The 21,631-nt window shown below is 46.5% G+C and overlaps 1 protein-coding gene across 4 annotated transcripts in view; it reads left to right on the top strand.

Moving 5' to 3' along the window:
• Positions 1 to 21,631, top strand: part of Vps35l (VPS35 endosomal protein sorting factor like) — a 98,633-nt gene that overhangs the window by 30,841 nt on the left and 46,161 nt on the right. For all 4 annotated transcript variants that reach the window (XR_012443190.1, XM_074059548.1, XM_074059547.1 and 1 more), the window contains 10 exons: positions 1,727 to 1,823; positions 2,382 to 2,429; positions 3,622 to 3,715; positions 7,297 to 7,374; positions 7,858 to 7,980; positions 15,477 to 15,523; positions 16,291 to 16,402; positions 16,938 to 17,054; positions 19,256 to 19,309; positions 21,130 to 21,210. Coding sequence is in view for 3 of the 4 variants with exons in the window: in XM_074059548.1 (XP_073915649.1) it covers positions 1,727 to 1,823; positions 2,382 to 2,429; positions 3,622 to 3,715; positions 7,297 to 7,374; positions 7,858 to 7,980; positions 15,477 to 15,523; positions 16,291 to 16,402; positions 16,938 to 17,054; positions 19,256 to 19,309; positions 21,130 to 21,210 (851 nt within the window). In the remaining variant the exon portion in view is untranslated. The remainder of the gene's footprint in view (positions 1 to 1,726; positions 1,824 to 2,381; positions 2,430 to 3,621; positions 3,716 to 7,296; positions 7,375 to 7,857; positions 7,981 to 15,476; positions 15,524 to 16,290; positions 16,403 to 16,937; positions 17,055 to 19,255; positions 19,310 to 21,129; positions 21,211 to 21,631) is intronic.

The following is a 21,631-nucleotide window of genomic DNA, read 5'->3' on the forward strand; positions in this document are numbered from 1 at the left end:
TGTATGTTGGGTTCAGGCCAAGAAGGGGAAATGGTCCCTTCCCGTGGCTTTGAAAGTGGCAGGTGACTTGTTCTGGAATGATTGAAGCATGCTGGACATCCACTAGTAGATGGGGACTTGAGACGGAATTTGGGAACCTCTGCAGATATGATCGGTGACAGTTGTCTGCTGGAGAATGACTTCATGGTTTATCTTTTCTGCTGTTTCATAGGAATTTTTATCACCTCCATCACACATGTGCCATCTGTGGCAGACTCAGGGATAAAGAATGACTCATTGCAAAGCAAGATGAGAACCAGGAAGCTGAGCTTCTGTCTGTCTGTCTTTCTCTTTATATATAGACTAGATGTAGATGTATAGATATGTGCATATATGTCTATGTATAACGTATATAAGGTTTGCACAAGGGACCTTGTGCTTGCTGGACAGGCACGCTACCACTTGAGCTACTCTTCCAGCCCTTTTTTTGTGTGTTGGTTATTTTTGAGATAGGATCTCACTTTTTGCCTGGGTTGGCCTTGATCCATGATCTTCCTGATCTGTCCCTCCTGCATAGCTAGGATTACAGGCATGAGTCACTGGACACCCAGTAAGAAGTAAGTTTTTTGTCATTTAAAATAAAGAATGCACCAGGCAGCAGTGGCTCATGCCTGTAATCCTGCCTGCTCAGAGGCAGAGATCAGGAGGATCGAGGTTCAGAGCCAGCTTGGGCAAATAGTTCTGTGAGACCCTATCTGGAAAAAGGGCTGGAGGAGTGGCTTCAAGGTGTAGGCCCTGAGTTCAAGCCCCAGTACCACACACACACACACAAATAAAATTAATTTATTTTAAATAAAAATTAAAAAAAAGATAAAGAGTACATGTCAAGATTTGGCTTGACTGCCAGTGCCAGAAAACTTCAAATAATTAAGGAGGATCATGGCTATTAGAATCCTGACTTCTGTCCTGTTGCTCTCAGTGTAACTACAGAGGTTCCAGCTGTTGTGTCTGTATTGCAATGGGTAGGCTGAAAGAAGGAGTGAGGGAGGGCTCCTTCCCTTAAAGGTGGTTCCCAGAAGTTGTGCTTTCATTTGTATTCTGGGACCAGAACTTGGTCATGTGATCACACCTAGCTGCAGGGGTGGCTGCATGCCCAGCAGAAAAGGGAGAGTTCTGTTATTAAAGAGGAAGAACAGATAATGGAATAAACTGGCTATGTGACTGCAAGGTGACTGGAGCTGGGAGCTGCTGTGGAGCCAGCAGCTCTGGCTGGTTTCTTACCTCGGGACCTCGAAATTTACCTCTAGATATGGCCCACACTGTGCTTTAGGCAAAAGCTCATTGTCCTGTTACAGTAGCAAGCCCCTGGAGCATACCCCTGTCACACTTACTGCCCAGTACACTAAGAACCTCTGGGTTCAGCTATAGGCTATGGAGCCAGGCACCTGGCTTGTGTTCAGCTCTCACTGTGCCTTGCTGTGTGTCCCAGGCAAGTCACTAAACTCCTTGTGCCTGGGTCTCTGTGTCTGAAAAGAGATGATGAAAGTGCCTGGGAGGGCTCCTGTGGGGACTGGAGAGCTGGGGGGTGTGTGTGTGTGTGTGTGTGTGTGTACACGTGTTACAACAATGGTGGTGGCGTTGGAGGAGAGGCACGGAGGAACTGCGTCTGCTCATTTTCTGCTCCATGGACTTGGAGCAGCTGTAGGATCCTGGGACTTGGGGACTGACAGCTTGTTTTCTGTTACAGATCACTTTTCTCCAGAGAACATAAATGACACAGCCAAGGAGACATGCCTGAATTGGTTTTTCAAGATTGCTTCCATCAGGGAACTCATCCCAAGATTGTATCCTTTTTTCCTTCCGATGACTGTAAAGACAGGGAAAGTCACACTGTCATAGAAGCCACGCCCGTGGGAAATTCCATCCTGTCATGGCCACTAACCTGAGCACACAGGGCGCACCTCAGGGGAGACACCTGGCTGGGACTCTGACGCCACACAGTTTTGTTTATTGCTTTAAACCTGGGCCATTCCCACATTCATTTTCACAGTGAAGACGCCTCGTCTTTATGTGTTTTCTCTGGTTCCAAAAACTCCCCAAAACAAGGGCAAACCTTTTGGCACAAACACCAGTATCACAGAACAGAGACTTTGACTTGCACACAAGCTGTATCTTAGTTCTCTGAGGTTTATTCTTTCCCCAGAAAGCCTTGATCAGAATTGCCGAGAACTCACTTCACATTCCGGCATGCAGCCATGAGTCCAGTGGCTACCTCAGCTCAGGACGGAGAGAACCCACCCACCCTTGTGCTGTCCTGCGCTGTGTGTGTGCTGTGTGCAGTCTTCTGTGCTCTGCAGGAATAGGCTGCCTGGAAAATGTCTTCCTTAACGGAATGCTTCTAGTTATGTGGAAGCATCCATCCTGAAGTGTAACAAATTCCTCTCCAAAACGTAAGGCTCTTCCTCAATGTCTAGAAATACAAAGTTCTAAAAGTCTCACCCACGCCCTCATCCGCAGCACAGCCCAGGGCCATATGGCTGTCGTTCATGAGTGCATGGTGTGTGGTAGGGGGCATTGGACACCTTCTTTTGAAGTAGAGATGCCATTTTAATCCCCACGTGACACATGGAGAGGAGCACTCAGCGGGCTGTGCTGTGTCTGAATCTGGCCTTGTGGCCCTGAGCCTTGGCCTGCTCTCCTGTGAGCACGACCCTGACGAGAGGTCTTTATGGCCCCTGGAGTCATGGCTGGCACATGGTGGACCTGCTCGTGTGGGGGTGAAGGTGAAGTTTGGCCATGGGACTCAGGCTGCATCCGTTCTGGGTCGTCCCAGACATGGTTCTGAGAGCCATGTACAAAGCTCAGTGAGGCACAAGTCCTTGTGCTGCAGAGCTGGTGACACGCATGGGAGCTGGGAGCCAGACTCCTCAAGCTGGGGACTGTAAGGTGCTTCACAGGACTCAGTTTGGATAACATTTAGATCACCCCTAAATTTGTGTGGATTGACTCTAGGGATGCCTGGGGCACTTCAGGGAAAGTGTGGGTGCTGAAGAGACTGTTATTTTGCCTCCCTTGTCAGGAGAGCAGTCATAAGTCATATTGATGGGGTGGGGGCGGGGTGTCTGCTGCCAGCCTGACGTGCTGGGAAGAGACTCAGCACTGGGCATCAAATCAGTGGCAAAGGATCCTTTCTTGCAGATTTGTGGAGAAGATGAAGGGGTGACCAGTTGATGGAAAATCTTTGGGGGACAAAACTTACAATTAGTAAAGTAAGGCTGGGTATGGTGGTGTATGTCTTTAATCCCAGCACTCAGGAGGATTGAGAGTTCCTGGCCAGTCTGGGCTACATAGAAAGTCCCTGTTTAATAATAATAATTATTACTGTTATTTTAATCTAATAAAGTAAGTGTGGTTACATCTGACCCTGAGCAGCTGGTAAAAAAATGAAAGAAGCCATTCTTTGAACTGTATCAGGAGAGAAGAACCTGTTTCATTGCCTTACTCTGAAACTTTGACCTTGCCATGTTCCTGAAACTTGTGTCTTTTTCTCCCTGAAGTTTAGGAAGTTGAGCTTTATCTCCATGGTTAAAACAGAACAGCAGTTCTCCCAGGGGTGTAACACTGCCTCTTTGTCTCCCACAGGGGGATTTCCGAGTGCCTGCCACGCTTGACCTGCATGATCAGAGGGGTCGGGGACCCGCTGGTGGCAGTGTATGCACGGGCCTACCTGTGCCGGGTAGGCTGAGCTCACAACAGGGCCCCGCCCTGTCTCCTTGTTCTTCACAGGCTTATCCCTCCCCACTGCATAGGCATCAGAGAAGCTCTTTATTAGCTGCTAATTTTAGGAATAGCTCTTCTGCAGAAAGTAGAGCTGGAGGATTTCTTGTAAAAGTTAATTTTAAAGTAGACCAACTTACCACAGCTCTAATTAGTGAAGTTTAAGGTCACGTCCGTACGAATGAGCTGGTTTTCAGAATTCATTGTTTCTCAGTTCTGGTGGGGAAGGCGGCTCGGGGCTCTCAGAGAGCAGCCTGTTTTTTAGTAACTTGACACTGCTTTCTGTTGTCTTGAACTTGATGGTTTTCTGGGTTGTTTTTGTCCTCCTGTGAAAGAATTGGTGGTGGTGAAGGCCTGACTGGAGCCATGTTCCCTGTGCTGGCAGGGACTGTGGTGAATCACGTGTCCTGCTTTCCTGTTTAAAAAAAAAAAGTACCTTGAAGATTTGACTTAAAACTGTACAGTATTTTGTTTATGAAAAATACAACCCTTGAAGTGTACAGGACACTTTTGTTTAGGACAGGCTCCTGTCGGGACTCTGAGCAGCAGCTCACCATGCTCCCCTCCTCAGCCTTGGGCGCCATGAGCGAGGGCTCCTTTCCCCCATGAAGCCCAGACTTGGTTGAGGACAGAGCCACAGTCAGGCATGTTATAAAACCAGAAGTGCCTTTGATCTGCTCCTCCTACATGACACTAGCAAGTGACGGAAGGAATCCTTGGTCAGGGCCTTCGGCATGAATAGCAGACCACCATCAGGAAGGACACTCTTCACAGACCTGCTTCTTGATGCTCAAAAGAGAAAGTTGTCACTGCAGGGCACCTGCCCTGCTCTGTGATAAGCAGAAGTGTGCAGCATTGTTTTCTGTTGAAATTTGGGGTGGGCTTTTCACCCAGTATGGGTGGTTTCCTAGAGTTTGCTGAGGGTCTGCTGTGAACAAAACACTCCCGGTCCTGTGTGAGAGCTGCAAGTGGATCACTGCGCATTTGCACTCAACTGCCTCTGGCCTGGTGCGTCACAGCAAATTCTCTGAACTCACTTTGACCTTAGTTGAATAATAGAGTTATAAAGACTTGGAATCACGCCATCTTTTGTGGAAGATTCTACTTGTTAAGAGGAGTCAGGTAGGAGAAAACACACTTCTTGCAAATCTGTTGAGAAAGTCTGAAGAAAGGTAGAAAGGCACATGGACTAGGAAAACTGTGGCTTTGAATGACAGGTGCCATTTGATTTGTGTTTTTTTTTTTTTTTTAGGCAGCACTGGGGTTTGAACTAGGGCCTCACACTTGTTGAGCATGTACTTATCACTTGAGTCACCCACCAGCCCTGGCAGGTGCCACTTGAAAACAGGATGACATTGAGAAGATGGTGAGGACAAAGCAGAGCCATCCCAGAGACACAGGGAGGGAGTGCACTGCACCGCATGGCCCAAATCACTTATGTGAGTGCAAGCACCACATCAACTCCCCTGGCTGAATAGTTACAGAAAGTCTTGATCTGAGAAGAGCAAGAGGAGTGGGATGTGGTGATACATGTCTATAATCCCAGCAGTCAGGAGGCAGAGGCAGGAGAATATTGAGTTCTAGGCCAGACTGGGCTTCGTAGCGAAACAGTTTAAAAAAAAAGCCCATTTGTTAGATACTTTTCAGTTGCAAGTTCAGCCTATTTGAAGCACAAAGAAGGCTTGGTTGGCTTGTGTGTCTAAAGAGTGCCTTGTGGTGCAGGCTTGGCTTTCTTCTGGGCTGCCTTTATTCTGTGGCTTGCTCTTTACATATGGCAGCTCCGGGCTTCCATCCTACCACCCTTAGGCCCTGTGCTAGAAACGTACCTTTCCCCAATACATCCTGCCAGAGTCTTGAGGCTGATTCTCAGTGGACCAACTTGGGGCACTTTGCCTATCCCTGGACATTTGCTGTGGCCATACCAAGGGGTATGCTTGCTAACAGGGCCTAGGTCATGTGCTCACCCCTGGAACTTGGAGGAGGGGCTCAGCTTAATGTAGTTTCCTGATCAGAGAGGGAGCTATGAGTTCCCAGAGACAACTCAGGTAGTGACAGAAGAAGAGGAAGCCAGGCAGGAATGTTGATGGAAACCATGAGTGGCCGGCCCCCTTGCTGCCTAGGTGGAAGTCTCTTAGACCCAGGCCGATCTCCAAGCTGCCCATTTGGCTCGATGTGTATGATAAACAAGAAACAAAAGCCATACGTGGGTGGGCGGAGGAGCCTGAAGCCGTTTATTATGGGAAAGTGTGAGCAACTCTTGGCTCATCTTCATCGCCTGTCCCCTGGGCAGCCTCTGCTGTCACCTAACAGATAGTTATCGACTTTTTTACAATATGATTAAATAGAAGGGAAGGCAGTAGGATGAGAACAAGCAGAATCTGTGTGCTTGTCCTTGGGAATGTCCCATCCTGTCCCCCAACAGCTGTAAAAGCTTCTCTTGGAATAGAACCCCTTGGTGGATCTCACATGGTTCTTCCCAAAGGGATGGTTCACAGCCATCTAAAGGACCATTATGGTTAGCCATCAGGACTGCCAGTTACTGAGAAGTGAAATCTGTCCCCATTGGGAGGAACTGGGTCCCGGAGGCAGTATGTTTTTGTGGGTAGGCAGCTATTTGGAATTGGGGCATGTCTGAGGAGCTCAGTTGAAGGGATGTTACTATTTGATTTAGTTTGGTTTGGTTTTTAACACGTGCATTCCCCTGCCTAGTTCCTGCTTCAGTTTGACACCCCCTCTCCCAGGACTATGTGATCAACAGGTCTCTTTAGCTAGAAACCCAGGAAAAGGCCCTCTGTGCAGCGAGTGTCACTGCCACCCTAGTGCATGTACCTTGCTTCTGACTTTAAAACACTATACTCAGGAGCCAGTGGATTATAGCACGGCTCTGCTTCATGGCTGACTTATACAAAATGGCTCCAATACATCAACAACACAGCGGTGGCCTCCCAGGCTGACTCTCCTATACACCCTAACCTTTTTGGGGGGTAAGAGGAGGTACCAGGGTTTGAACCCAGAACCTCGTGTGCTAAGCACACGCTCTACCACCACACCCAGCCCCCGCCGTAGCCTTATTGCTTCTTCTAATGAGTACGAGCACATGCATGTTGATCGTTTATTTATCTAGTTATTTTGAGGGGAAGAGAGCATTATGGACACAGTCTTGAGAGTACACCCTCCTTGGTCCTATTGATTTGTTCTCTGGTCATCTGTCCAGAAATACATCCATTACCTTTGGGAAATTGCAAAGATGATTACTGCAAATGTCCATTTTTCATTAAAAATAGACTCTGTGGTTTTCCTATAAAAACAGTACATGTCTATTGAGTGGGAAACAGATAAGCAAAAAGAACAAAAATGAATGTTGTGAGCATTTCCTCTAAGTCTGTACATATGACATAGATATATACACATGTATACCTATGCATATATGCACATGTACATATATACTTACATTAATTTACAAAAATGGCGTCATACCATATGTATTCTTTGCAATTGGTTCTTCCATTGTGAAGGTAATCTTGTTTTGCTTGGTTGCAGGTGGGGATGGAAGTGGCTCCACACCTCAAAGAAAGCCTAAATAAGAACTTCTTTGACTTCCTGCTTACATTCAAACAGGTAGGAAGAGACTGTCTAGGCAGCTCATGGAAATAACAGTTAAGCAACAGCAAATTCACAAAACCCAGTGGGCTTTCCAAGTTGAGAATGCCTGAAAGCCTGTTAAATGTGCAGATACTCGAAATTGACAGCAGAGTCTGTTGGGGGCCTTTAAAACATATTGATCGTCCTGAGCACGCAGAATTGCATGCCTGGGTGAACAGAGAATGGCTCCAGCTCACCAGCCTTTCTTCCTGGCATCTGTCAACTCCGTTTATAAAAATCAGGTTATTCGCCTGCATGGTGCACATTCCCAGAACAGCCCAGCTTGGTGACATGGGAAAATTTTGGTGGTTTCTTTGTTTTTTTTTATAGCCTGAAAAAACAAGGCTATTTCTCTCAGGATGGTCAAGTGCTTCCGAGTTGGCCCCACCTATGGGTTATGGGTTCATTGCTTGTTGGTGACTCTTCTCCTTTTCTGAGTGTCCCTTTGGTCTTCTGTAGATTCATGGAGATACTGTCCAGAACCAGCTGGTGGTCCAGGGCGTGGAGCTCCCATCCTACCTCCCCTTGTACTCGCCCGCTATGGACTGGATCTTCCAGTGCATCTCCTATCGTGCCCCTGAGGTAACTGCCCTGCTGGAGGGTGTTGGATGTGTGTGCTCAGTGGGGCATAATGGGGCTGCTAGAAGGATGGGCACCCATGAACATCTGTCCCTCCTGACATAAGGTGTCATAGCATATTGCCGAGTAGAAAATGGTGGTTCCCCGGGTGCCTGCGTCTCATCTCTCAGCTCATGTGAAGGCATGAGGGAAGGTGGAGGCCAGCTGACCTGCCACAGGTCCCTCTGAGCCTCATGCTTCATCTGTAAAATGGGAACAGTGACAGTAATTCCTCTTTGGTCTGTTGCAGGTAAACAGGACAATGTTCTTAAGGTGCTAAGTGGCTCCTTTTGGTTTGGGGGCTTTTTTGTTTCTTTGAAGACAGTTTTACTATGTCTGAAACTCAAAACCTTCCTGCCTCGCCCTCCTGAATGCTGGGATTACAGGCATGCAGCACACCTGGCCATTCATGTACATGATTTTTATATCTGCACTAGAGGAAAAATGATATCACTGCAGGGTAAAATTTGGGACCATCTTATTTTTCTTTGCCCATCTTTTTCCCAAGTGCTCTAAGTATGCCTTGCTTATATTTTTACTTTTTTGAATTCTTATATTTTAGGTGAAACATGTTTTAACCATTAAGTGAACTGATTTTAAATGCAGCCAATATGAACAGAAGATTGTTTAAACTTTGCTACCCCTCCTCTGTAATCTTCCATATGGTCTCAGCTACCGTGCTCTGTCCCCTCCTGCGGGGAAGAGGACTGAACTTAATGGTAGGAAGAAGCTGCCTTCGCCATTCCAATGACTCAAACATTCATTCAGTCAGGATTGGCGTGTTGAAAATGAGCACCTTTTTTTCCCCCTTGTTTTAATGAAAGGCAAAATCAGATTAAACACAAAGGTGCATGTCATAGGCACCCTTTTATTTTAAGCATCAGGAACCTCAGTGGGTGGCAGAGGCTGAGAATAGAACTTTCTCGGGAGCACAGCTCTAGGAAATGGTTGTGCTAGGAGGACTGATTAAAAAATGGGGTCACCTGAATAATAATAAATGCCAGTTCTCGGGGCACTTAAACAAGGGACTCACAGTGTCTCATTAAAAATGATCATTTTCAGGGGCTGTCGGAGCGGCTCAAGTGGTAAGAACACCTGCCTAGCAAATGTGAGACCCTAAGTTCAAATGCCCCAGTATCCCCCCCAAATGATCATTTTATAAATGTAGGACTGGTGACAGTATAGATCGTGGGGTTGCTAAAGCTCTGTGGTGGTGGCTGGAATGAGTCAGCTGGGACTAGAGCCGTATGTCTTTAAGGAGCTGAGCCTCCTAGAGAGGACTGTGAGGCCGCGCTGTGGCAGATGGTGATGTACAACACAGGCAGGTGAAGAAGGGAAGGAGAAATGCCTTAGCTGTATATTTGATGGATAAATTTTCAAATTGAAATTGAAATCACAGCCAGGAATGGTGACTTACATCTGTAATCTCAGTACTCAGCAGGTGGAGGCAGGAGGATCCTGAGGTCCAGGTCTGTGTCAAAAAAACCCCCCAAATTTTATAATCAGAATCCAAAAGTAAGAAAAGAATTCAGAGAGTGATTATTGAAAGGGGCCTTTTGAAGACAGAGTAAGTGAAAAATGGATGTGTGCACCTTGTTTCAGGCCCATTCTGCCCAGAACAAGAGCTAGCCTGTTATACAACTTGCTTTTAGGCAGATCCTATGATGAGCAGCTTACCATCCCCAGCAGCTGCCTGTGGGATGGGAGGCAGCAGGGGCCGGGGGAGGGGAGGGGGAGGTTTGGCCACCGACATCATTTGTGGCTCTGGTGCATGATACAGGGTTGACACTGAAGGAGGGCAGAGGAACGTGCAGCACACCTGCTTTACCTTGGGCCTCTTGACCTTCCTGGGCCTCGGTTTTGCCAACTGTAAAATGTGGGAATAGATCTTCCTTTAAGGGCTGTTGTGATGGTGACTAGGGTGATGTCCATCAGTGCATGGCTAATAGGGGAGGCCACCATTCCTGTGGGTGGTCCCCACAGGCCTCACAGAAGCAGATAGGGCCTGAGCTGGCTCGAAGGACAGGGGCAGGTAGGGAGGAGACATATACTAACAGAGGCCAGCCACAGGCATGGACCAGTGGGAGAAGTCAGGGTGGCTAGGAGTGGACCTGGCTATGCTGGGCTGGGCTGTAGGGTGGCTGGTCTCCCATCCCAAGAGCTGGGAGCGCCTGAGGTTTTGGTCTGAAGAATGACGTATAAGCAGAGTGCTGTGGAGAGAGGCTGGCAGATGCTCACCAGAGGGGCACCAGAGGGACTAGAGAGGGGAGAACTGCCAGATAGTGGTGTGAAAATAGGACATAAAACAGTAAGAAAGAACGTCATGACCAGAAAAAATTATTAGGAAAAGTACAGAGTCATTGGATAGAATTTAGAAAAGAAAGCAAGGTTGAAAGAAAAATAACCACCTAAAATCCTGCCATCCATAAATGGTTAGTGTTAGTATTTTGCGCACATTTTTCCTTCCTGTCTGATATTTCTCCTGTTCTGTGTTTTCAGTTTTGTTCTGTGGACAAAAAGTTTTTCTTGTAAAATTTTCTTTTGCTTTTCATTTGTTTTGTTTTGGTTTTGATTGTATTGGGGTTTGAACTCAGGGCCTTGTACTTGCTAGGCATGTGCTCTGATACTTGAGCCCCATCTCCAACCATTTTTTTTCCCTTTTTTGTCCATTTTCTTGTATAATTTTAGGTGCTTCCCCTCACTTCCCATCCCACACAGTGCCACCTGTTGAACATACTTTGTGGCCATTGGTCATCCATCATCTCTGGAGGACCTGGTGGAGTGAAGGATGGAGGAAGATGCTCAGTTAGAGGCAGAACCAAGACTCTGCATCTCTCACCTGGTGCCATGTTGAGGCTCACCCTGTGCCATCTCTACAGGGCCTGATGTTAACTGAGGTTACCTCAGTTCTCCTTCCCAGACACCAAGTGACATTCTGTTATTACACCCATTTTAAGATGAGAGGACCAAGGCTTAGAAACTTCCTTAAGGTCACACAGCTGGTCACCTGTGGCCATGTTGCCACTAACTTTGAACCAGCAGGTCTGTTCCCTCTAAACCTGTCCCTCTTTGGTGTCTCCTATTAACTGCTCCCCTTGAGGTGGACTCTAGGGCCTGGCAGACTGACTCATGGGCTGTTACTCCAGTGGCCTGACTAGAACCTGGTTTTAAAACATCCTAAGACATGATTAGGCTAAGGACCCAAGTATAAGGTCATTGTTAAACTTCCCTTCAATACAGCTCTACCTGTTCTTTCAAATTAGGAAAAAATCCACAGTGAAAGAGAAATAATAGGACAATGGAAAATTCCTCCTTTTAAATGCCTGGGGTATAGATTTTCTCTTTATTCACAGTGAAATATTTTAGTTCTTTGAGACCCGGCCATATTTGGATTAGGGGAAGGATATTAGTTAGGTCTTAGGATGCATTTCTGATTTGGTATGCCCCTTCTATTTCTGCTTCATTTAGAAAAGTCAGGATGAAAAAGAAGGAAAATATGACATGCATATCATTTCATCCGCTCTTCCTATGAAGTGGTGTTTGTAGGCAGTGACCGGAAAGCTGTTAGTAAAAGCACAAATTCTAGTTTTCACGCAATCTGGATTACATTTAGGTTTATCATAGTTTAGAAAACAGAATATAACCTGTCTACTTCTTTTCTTTTTTCCTGTGCTTTTGAAGTGGGTAAATACCTTCATCACCCTAATCTGGAGATGGACTTAAAACCCATCAGTTAAATGTGGTTACACATGTCATACATACTGCTGAAATGTCATGAAATTAGACCCAAAGGCGGACCTTTCCTACCAAAAGAAGGTGTGAAATAGTCCAGTTAACTGTGTTACCCCAGTGTTCATTTCCTGGCTTTGATGGCACACTGGAGTTAAGTAAGATGTCACCCTGGGGGAAGCTGGGTGATGGACACCAGGACCTCCCTGTACTGTGTTTGCAATTGCTTATGCGGCTATAATTAGTTCACTATCAAAGGTTTGGAGGCTGAGGGTGGAGCTCAGTGGCAGAGCGCATCCCTAGTATGCCCAGGGTTGGATCTCCAAGCACTGCAAAAAGCGAAAGAGGTTTTACACATCCATTAATTAGAGGCAGCTTGAAAACTAACGTACTATTAGCCTTTAAAAAGACAGAGGTAGATTGTGCATATAACTTGAAGGCTGGACCATCCTCGATTCCAGAGTGAGTAAGTTACAGCCCTGTATGTATAAGCAGTCCATTTTCATAAAACAACGAACCAAAACAGGCTTCTCCAGCGAGAACTGTGTGTCCATAGGACACAGGCGGAGTTCTGGAAAGATCAATGCCAAAGTGTTGACAGCGGTGATTCCCAGGAGGGAGGTCAGAGGGCATTCACCCCCTCCTTGATGTGTGTCAGTGTTGTGTGAGCTCTTGTACACCCATTGTTTGTATACTTTTTAGAATAATGATATGTCAGCGAATTAAATGAAACACAAGGGCAAGAACAATAATAATAAGAGCTTAGACAAAGGCTGTCACTCAAGGTAAGTGCCTGCCTCACGCAGCTCCAAGTTCCGGTGTGTGGACTGGATGTGCTGAGCCTTGAGCTTTTCTGTTTCAGCGTGGCCACAGGCTTGTGTCACCCTGTCTGCTTTGAACTGTTGTTTGTCTTGTTCTTGCCAAAGATAATCAATCCTGTCACTTGTCAGAAAAAAAAATGAAGTAAGTAAAGTTAACCTCTAACAGACCTTCCTAGGATCCAAAGCATTTGACGCCCTGAGCACTTAGTGGATATTCCTTTGTTTCTATATGACAACAGAACCCTTTCTTTCCCCTGAGTTATGTTTTTGGATGCATTTTTAATACATTTGTATGTGTGTGAAAATAAGAACTTTTTTCATTTTTTTTTGCAGTCTGGGAATTGAACTCAGGGCCTCACTCTTGCTAGGCAGTGCTCTGTATTGAACCACGCCCCCTTCCCTTTTACTTTTAGCTTGTCTTTCAGATAGGGGCTCATGTTAACTTTCCCTGGGGCTGGCCTTCAGTGCTGATCCTCCTACCTCCACCTCCTGAGTAGCTGGGATTATAGGATTCACCATCATGCCTGGCCCCAAATGGGAACTTTTTAAGTATTTTCTTGTCTTAATGGCTGAAACCCTTGTCCATATGCTGGCATTGCCCTAGCTATCCTTTTGGAAGTGGTAGACCAAAACGTTGGATTTACTTGTGTGTGCACATGAGCACTTGTGCACACATGAATTTTGAGAGACAGAATATACCTCGTGAGAGCACTGTCCAGTCTTTTCCTCACTGCCCTCTCCCCCATGCCTGGAATACTAGCTGCGATCTTAAAGGTGCCTCTTAGGTTTGTGGTGGTGAGTATTTGTGTGGTGGGGAGTATTATGGTAATTACGTAGGAGTTCTCTTTCCCTTTCTAGAAGAAAACACTTTGGTATTAGTCATCAAGGATGAGCTTCATACACTTTATTGAAAGCGTCACAAACAGAAATGGGCTGATGTAGGCAGGAGAATCAGAGGCCTGTCTGCCCTAATGTCTGTGTCTCCGTTGCTTGTGACAGGATCTGTCTTTTGGAATGTGCTCAATAAATAGTTGTGGATTAAGTTTTTTGAAATGACTTTTCAAGTCTAAATATGCTATGAGTGGATTGGGAAGCCTTTTGTGACACCATCAGTTGTTTTCATTAGGGATGCTTTGACTGCAAGGAAAAGATATCTAAGAAGGTTAGCCGACAAAGTGTGTCCTCTCCCACAGCAAGGGCGGCTTGGGGCCAGGCAGGCTTCCTCAGCTCTGCCATCCCGGCTAGTAGCAAGGCAGCTCCAGCATCCCCCCGTCACATTCTGGTGTGACTATACCCAGACACAGAAAGATGGAGTCTTCAATTCCTTGGGTCTGTTTTCCAATAGGATAACCTTTCCTTAAAGCTCCCAGACTTCCCATCCCGTTTCAGGAGCTAGAAATGGATCATGTGCCCAGCTCTAAACCCAATAGGGGCTAGGCATGGTGGTTCAACACTTGTAATTCCAGAACTTGGGAGGTGGAGACAGAAGGATCCTAAGTTCAAGGCCACACTGGGCTACATAGCAAGATAAGATAAGCCCCCAGAGGAATGAGAAGGCCAATATAGTTAGATCTGCATCAGGGAGTCCAGACGCCCACACCGGGTAGTATAGACTGCATGGCTTAAACAGCAGACATTTATTGTGTCACAGTTATAGAGGCTGAAAGTTGAAGGTCAGGGTGCCAGCAGAGTGGGTCTCTGGTGAGGCCTTCCTCTTTGGTGTACAGACTGTGTACTGAGTCTTCATGTGGCCTTTTCTCTGCACGTGTACCTCCCTGCTGGCTCTTCATCTTACAAGGATTTGGATCTTTTTTCGTGGAGGCTTACACGTTCTCTATTTACCTTTATACCTCCTTAAAGACCCTGTCTCCAAATTCTATCATACTAAAAGTTTGGGCTCCAACACGCAGCTTGGTGTACATAATGTAGTCCATGACAGGACCACTCTGGTGTATGTGGAGCAGGGACCAGGATCTAAATGAAATCCGGATCTGGGGGTGGGGTGCCGACAGGGTCTCCACCATTACCTGAATTGTTCAGGCACCACCAGGGACATGGGGTGGCAAAGCAAGGAAGGGTGGAATTTCAGTGAAGACTTCAGCCAGACTTAGACACAGGCCTCATTTCTCCCACTCTCCAGGAAGGGGCTTGACCTGCCTGGCTCAGCCTGTCTGTGAAATGGGCCTAACGTCTCCTGGGCCTCCCCTGCTGTGGTGAAGCCTGAATGGGTCAGAGCAGTAGGTCCCTTGTTCTGGCACCTAGGGTGCAGTGAGTTGCAGGGCCCAGCACTCAGTGTCGTAGGCTCAACCTTGCCCAAACCACTGCCCTACAGGCGACTTCATACATCGATTTTAAAAAAAGCAAACGAGCTCTTTTGAAGATACATAATTGTCCAAAGATAGCTTTAAAGCTATTAGCAGTATTCCAGTGAATAAACCATTTACTTCCTTCAGGGCTTGAAGAACGTCAGGAGAGGACGTGGATCTGGAGAGGATGTGGGAAGAGCGTGGCCTTTGATGCTGGCTCGCTCAGGTTCATTTCTGGCTGCCCCTGCTGACTGTATGACCTTAGGCAGAGCCTGTCACTATTTCATGGCTCAGTTTCTCATCTGTGAAATAGGAGAACAAAATGCCTGCCTCGTGGGTGGGTGGGAGAGGTGAGACCATGATGGCAAAGTGCTTCCCACTGTGACTGGTGAGCACTAAGTTCTGTCTGCGTGTTTGTTGATTGAATTACTGAGCGAACCGCAGGCACCTTGGGAAACCAGTCAGAGATCAGGGAGCCAAATACTTTCAATGCTTTCTGGGCATTGTAGAAACTGTTTATTTTCAAGTGTTGTATTTGGGAAGTCTCTTAAGAACTGTTGATTCAGATCTTCCAACCTGACAATATTCTTGTTAAACTTACTAGGCTCTGCTGACTGAGATGATGGAAAGATGTAAGAAGCTAGGAAACAAGTGAGTACTTTGACATTCATGGTGCATGGGCTAGAAGTTGAATATGGTTGTTTTTGAGCTTGCCATGCTTACACAGGTGAGGACCAATGGCCCAGGAAGGTGGCATGGAGGTTTATAGTGCCAGTGACTAACTGCCTGGCCTCAGGTCTCAGCTCCACTCCATCTTGGCTCTGGGACTTTGGGTGCCTTCCTTGTCCTCTCTATGCCTCAGTCTCCCCATCTGTGAAATGGGGATGATGATAGTAGTCCTTTCCCCAGGGGGCTGTGATATTTGCTAGGGCCAGGGGGAACTTGACTTTGCTGCCTCCTGGGCATGAAGTTCCCTTTGCTCTTTTTTTGGCGGTGGATGCATAAGCAACTGTGAGTGGGTTTTGTGCAGCACTGTGTCCCAGGAGCCTAGAACTTCTGATCACTATGGTATGTATTTGCAGAATGGATCAATATTGCTACTTAACGTGTAATTTTATTAGTGCATAAGCCTATTTGATGGCTCACTTCTATCTGAATGGATTGGATTGCTTGCTGATTTACCTGTCTCTCCATCCATCCAGCCATCCATCCAGTTAATTCCTTTATCAAATTCAAATACGCACGAACACTGACCATCCTCTGGAGACTGCCCTTTACACTTGGGTCTTTTTTCCTTCTTTCGAACCTTGGTATTGGAGATCTGTCAGTCCTCCTTTCCGGCAGGACGTATGCTGACACTAAGGCGACTTTCCTTAAGGGAAGCTGGGCTGACTGCAGCGTCCACCTGTGTCTTGTAGTGCCTTGCTGTTGAACTCTGTGATGTCAGCATTCCGCGCCGAGTTCATCGCTACCAGGTCTATGGACTTCATTGGCATGATTAAAGAGTGCGACGAGTCTGGTTTCCCCAAGGTAGGCTCTCGACTTGGTCTGCAGTGGGAGAACAGACTGGCAAGAGAGTCCGGTGTGGACGGCAGCCCAGCCACCAGGAGACAGGCCAGGGTGTTGTCCCCCAAGAATGTGGTGGAAGATGAGTTAGAGGTGGGATTGCTAACACCATGTTTGCCAAGACTCAGGCCCTGGCCTGCCAAGCCCATCCCATGAGCTCACGGTAAAGAATTTAGGAAAGACTTGGCCTCAACATCTTTCAAAATACATCTTCCTTTGTTAGGGAAAAGCTTTGCCCAATAGAATACTTAGACCGGTACTTGGAGCCATCTCTTTTTGCACGTGTGGTTCTGGGGAATGGAACCATGCTAAATCCTGTTGCCAGTGCCTTGACTTTCTTCGTGTAGCTCGGGTGGATTTTTAGTGGGGTTTCAGAAAGAAGTCTCTGGAGGATTCCCCTGAGACAGATTAAATGACACAGACTTTTTCTTTTTAAACCTCAAGTAACTTTGATTTTAAAATTGACAGTAACATAATGGTTTGATATTTTTCTCCTTAGCATCTCCTTTTTCGCTCACTGGGGTTAAACTTGGCCTTGGCTGATCCACCTGAGAATGATCGGCTTCAGATTCTCAATGAAGCTTGGAAAGTCATCACTAAGTTGAAGAATCCACAGGTGAGTGAGTGGATTAGCCCTCAGATCAACTGGTTTTTGTCAAAGTTATGCAGCATACACTTTGTTTTGTTTTGTTTTGTTTTTAACACTTTGTTTTTTAAAAATGATCTTTTAACTAGTCACACTTTTGTTTTTTAAAAAAATATGTTTTTTATTAACGTCTAGCAGAACTGATGGCATTGAAGGTGTAGGTCTTTGATTTTTGTAGCCCAATTACATCTCATTCTTGAGGCCTGAAGATGCACTAAAAGTGTAAAAGGGCAAATATTTGAAACTTTAAAAGGCCTACAACTGTGCAGAGGGCATCTAAAATGTGTAGTATAGAGTACTCTACTTTTAAAATGCCAGTCTAGTGTGATATTCCTAGATTGAGGACCAGCAGCCAAGCCATAACAGCAAAAGGGAATGTGACCTTCCAGCTCTGGAATGATGGAGTGAGCTCATCGGGAACCTCGGGGCAGACTGACTCATGCCAGTTTCTGTAGTGTGTGTCGTGATGGGCATCATTGTAGGTTTGGGTTTCAAGGCTAACCATCCTTTTAGGCATCAGGCCAGCAATTGTTACAGCTGCTAACCCTGCTCCCTCTGTGGCTGCAGGAGCTGCTGGACAAGCGTCACTGCCCTATTGTTATCCCTCTCCTGCCAGCAGCTAATGGCTACGATAAGTCGTATTGAAGGCAGACAATTACCAGAAGGAAAGAGCAGGCAAGCCCGCAGTCACTCCCCTTGCCTTAGGATGCTAAGAATGGTGATATAGATTAGAATCTAGGCGCTTAATCACAAATCATCTACCCGGGGGTCATCTAGAAAACTGTCGCTAAACTTCAGCTGTCAAGTTGTTTACTCTGCCTCGGGTTGGCCAGCTAGAATGGCTTTTCCCAGGGGTCAGGGGACCTGTTTCATGACACGGTGACTGAAGTTCATAATGATGCTATGAAAACCACTAAACCACTCTTCCTTTTTTCTTTAAAGAGTAGATTTTGGATCGCGTTGTGAGGTGGTAGGCATGTTAATAAGCCATCCCACAATGTATGTTGCTCCATGATGTCACAAAACAACACCTTATACACCATGACAGGATACAGTCTTTATTCGCCAAGAATACAAACCCAGGGCCTTTGAGAAGCTGTGGGCGGGAGTGCCGGAGGTGCCTGCACTTGTGTCTCACGGCAGCTTGTGTCAGTCTTCGCCTTCACGCCCGCCTCCCGAAGTTTATCTTCCTAGCTCTCAGTCAGACCTCAGGTGCTCTGGCTTTTCCTGTGTCAGTGAAATCCAGTCACCCCTCAGAACAGGAGGTACGTTCCATACCGCCAGGGGGTGCCTGAAACCTCAGAACCAAACCCATTTATTGTACATTTTTCCCATACATACACACCTTTGCTAAAGTTAAACTTATAAGGGAGTAAGAATAACCTAACAAAATAGGACAGTTATAGCAATACATCATAATAAAAATTATGTAAAATGTGAATTCTGTAGTTCTGGAATTTTCTGTGTAATACTTTTGGACCGCGGTTGACGGTGGAAACTGAAACCGTGGATGAGGGGGTGTCCCTAACTGCTCTTCTCTCCCTGTTTCTTCTTCCTTTGCCGTAAGGGGTCAGAACTGAAGAGTTAGACTTGGCAGGTGTTCATCCTGGCTACTCTTTTTCTTCTGGGGTGTTTTCCTGGACAGGCAGCTTGCCTCTGTTGATCACTGTCACTTCCATTCCTGTCACACCATCTCTTCATGGGTTTCCATCCTACTTGAGTTTAACACGTCATTTCTTTATTATTTTCTTAACCTTTCTATAAGATCACCCCTATGTGACCAATGCTAGCTTTCTTTTATTATTTTTTTTGAAGGCAACAAGCTTATTCTTTGTCCAGACATGAGAAATCACATCTTAAATGCAGTCATCAGCCAGGCCCCCATCAGTTCTCAGCTGGGGTATGGCGAGTGCTCCCTGTCATGTGGAGAGCACTGCCTCTGATTATTCTAGTTCTCTGAGCCTGGCCCAGCCTCCCAGATTTCCATCCTGGCCCAAGGAGCAGAGCTGGAATGAAAGTGAATTAGCTGCAGACAACTTCTGTTTTTCTGTCACTTGCTTCTCATGGCAAAACAGATCAGTAGCCCAGAATTTGCTCTCTCTTTCTCTCTCTCTCTCTCTTTTTGTGTATGGTGAACTTACTGTAAAGATGTTTTTACTTTCTCTTTGTAGGACTACGTTAATTGTGCTGAAGTCTGGGTGGAGTACACCTGCAAGCATTTCACGGTGTGTATGCTACGGAATTGTTTTTGAGAGAATTACACTTTTTCATGTTTACAGTAGCTGATGAGTCTAGTTAGGCATTTGCCAATGACAGTTGTTCTCACAAGTTGCATCTTACAGTAGAGTGGGGTGGAGCGTTGATGTGCGTGCCACAGCAAATGCGTTTGCGCTCTCGCGTCAGTTTGGGCAACACTGCATTGTGCAGAAACACATACTGTTTCCTACCACAGGGTCACTTAGATGCCTCTGCTGAAGTGCGCTGTGAATTCCCACGAGAGTCTAGTAGGCAGCTTTTCCAAACTTACACACGCACAGATTTTTCTTTCCTAAGCAGAGAAAGATACCTCTTTCCCTAGGCGCAGACTAGAAACCCCAGTTTAAGGATTACTGGGCTGGCCAAAGAGCAGAAACTTTAGAAGCAGGTAGAAGTGGGCTCAGATCCTGTTACCAGCTATTTGTTTGTTTTAATCAACTTTTAAAAATGGGAGTACAAGCCAGGCACAGTGGTTATGCCTATAATCCCAGCTACTTGGGAGACAGTGATAGGAGGATCATAGTTTGAGGCCAGCCCAGGCCAAAAGAAAAGTTAACGAGTGCTACCTCAAGAGAACAAGCTGGGTCTGGTGGTGTGTGCATATAATTCCAGCTATGTGGGAAGCAGAGATAGGAAGTGGTGTTCCTGGGCAAAAGCATGAGATCCTATCTGAAAAATAACTGAAGCAAAAAGAAGCAGAGGCATGGCTCAAGTGTAGAGTGCTTGTTCAGCAAGTGTGAGGCCCTGTTGTCAAGGCCCAGTACCACCAAAAAAAGCAAAGGCATTAGACATTATTATGGTTTGAATGTGTTTGTCTGCCCACCCCCAGGTCCAGTTTGGACCCTAGTCCCCATGGTAGTGTTAAGAGGTGCAGCCGTAGGCAGCTGCCTACATTGCACACAGCTGTCCGAGTAGCAGCCACGAGCTTTCTGGCACTCACACAGTTTGTGCCAACTCTGTTGTTAACTATCCCAGGATGCCAGCCTACTTGTAAAAAATAGAAGTAGGGCCTTTGAGATGAGCAGGTCATGAGGGTGGGGCCCTCATGAAGGGGACTAGTGCCTTGTGATGGAGGCCTGAAGGAGTTTGGCCCTCCCACCACAGAATAATCTGCAAAAAGGTGACAGCTAGGAAAGCAGGCCCTCTCCAGACTCCAAGTCTGTCAGTGCCTTGATCTGGAACTTTCTAGAACTGTGAGAAAGAAATTTCTGTTGCTCACAGGCCACCCAATTTATGTTTTTGTTTTTTTTTTGATAGTAGGCAATACATAAGCAAGCATGACTGAGTTCCAGTAAACTTTATTTATACACACTGAAATTTGAATCTCCTAATTTTTGCTGCCATGAAATACTGTTGTCTTTTTGGATTGAATGTGAAAATCATTCCTAGCTCACTGGCCATGTGAGAGTAGGCTGCGCTAAGGCTGTAAATAGATGGTCGACCCCTGGTACACATGGCAGAAGTGATCATTCAGTCCAGATGGCTGGTAAGGCCCCAGATGCCTCTGCCCTGAGGCACGAGGCAGGGGTCTGGGACAGGCCGGGGGAAGGCAGTGTGGTCTCCTTTAACACTGTCCAAGAGAGCAGGGCCCACGTGCAGCCCAGAGCCTGGAGCACTGGGTTTGGGGCACCCAGAGCAGATGTAGTCATCTCTAGGGCTGTGGCTCTGTACCAGGCAATGTGGGCGAGAGAGCTTCCCTTCTTTATTCTCAGCAGAATATCTGAAACTCTTTCCTGGAGGATGTGTGATACATTTTGAGTAGGTGCTTTGATTTCTCTCCCCCACGTAGAAGCGAGAGGTGAACACTGTTTTGGCTGACGTCATCAAGCACATGACCCCCGATCGTGCATTTGAGGATTGCTACCCCCAGGTAACAGATCTGCGTTCACTTGTCAACACTGGAGTTTCAATCTGTTGAGCTAAATAGTCGTGGTGTGGCGTATGGTTGAGAGCCCAAGTCAGGTCACTGTGTTTCAGTCCTAGCTGTGCTGCATCCTAGCCCGGGGCTCTGGTCAGTTCCTAAACTTGTGCCTCATTTTTATCACCTTCAAAGTTGGGGTAATAGTTCTCCCCTGAGAGTCCTCGTGAGGATTAAGTGAGATGTGACAGGTTAAGCACCAACATTGTGGCGTGACATGTGGCAGTTGTCAGGTAGGCCAGTAAGCAAGCTCAAAGAGCCACATTTGCTCTGTCCTTGTGGTAAATGTGCAACGTGCGCACACGTGCGACACACTTGCGTATATGCATCGTTTTCTGAGTCCTTTGAGAGTAAGTTGCTTACATCATGCTCC

The sequence above is a fragment of the Castor canadensis genome, chromosome 17, assembly GCF_047511655.1.
Source record: "Castor canadensis chromosome 17, mCasCan1.hap1v2, whole genome shotgun sequence".
In the NCBI taxonomy this organism is placed as follows: Eukaryota; Metazoa; Chordata; class Mammalia; order Rodentia; family Castoridae; genus Castor; species Castor canadensis.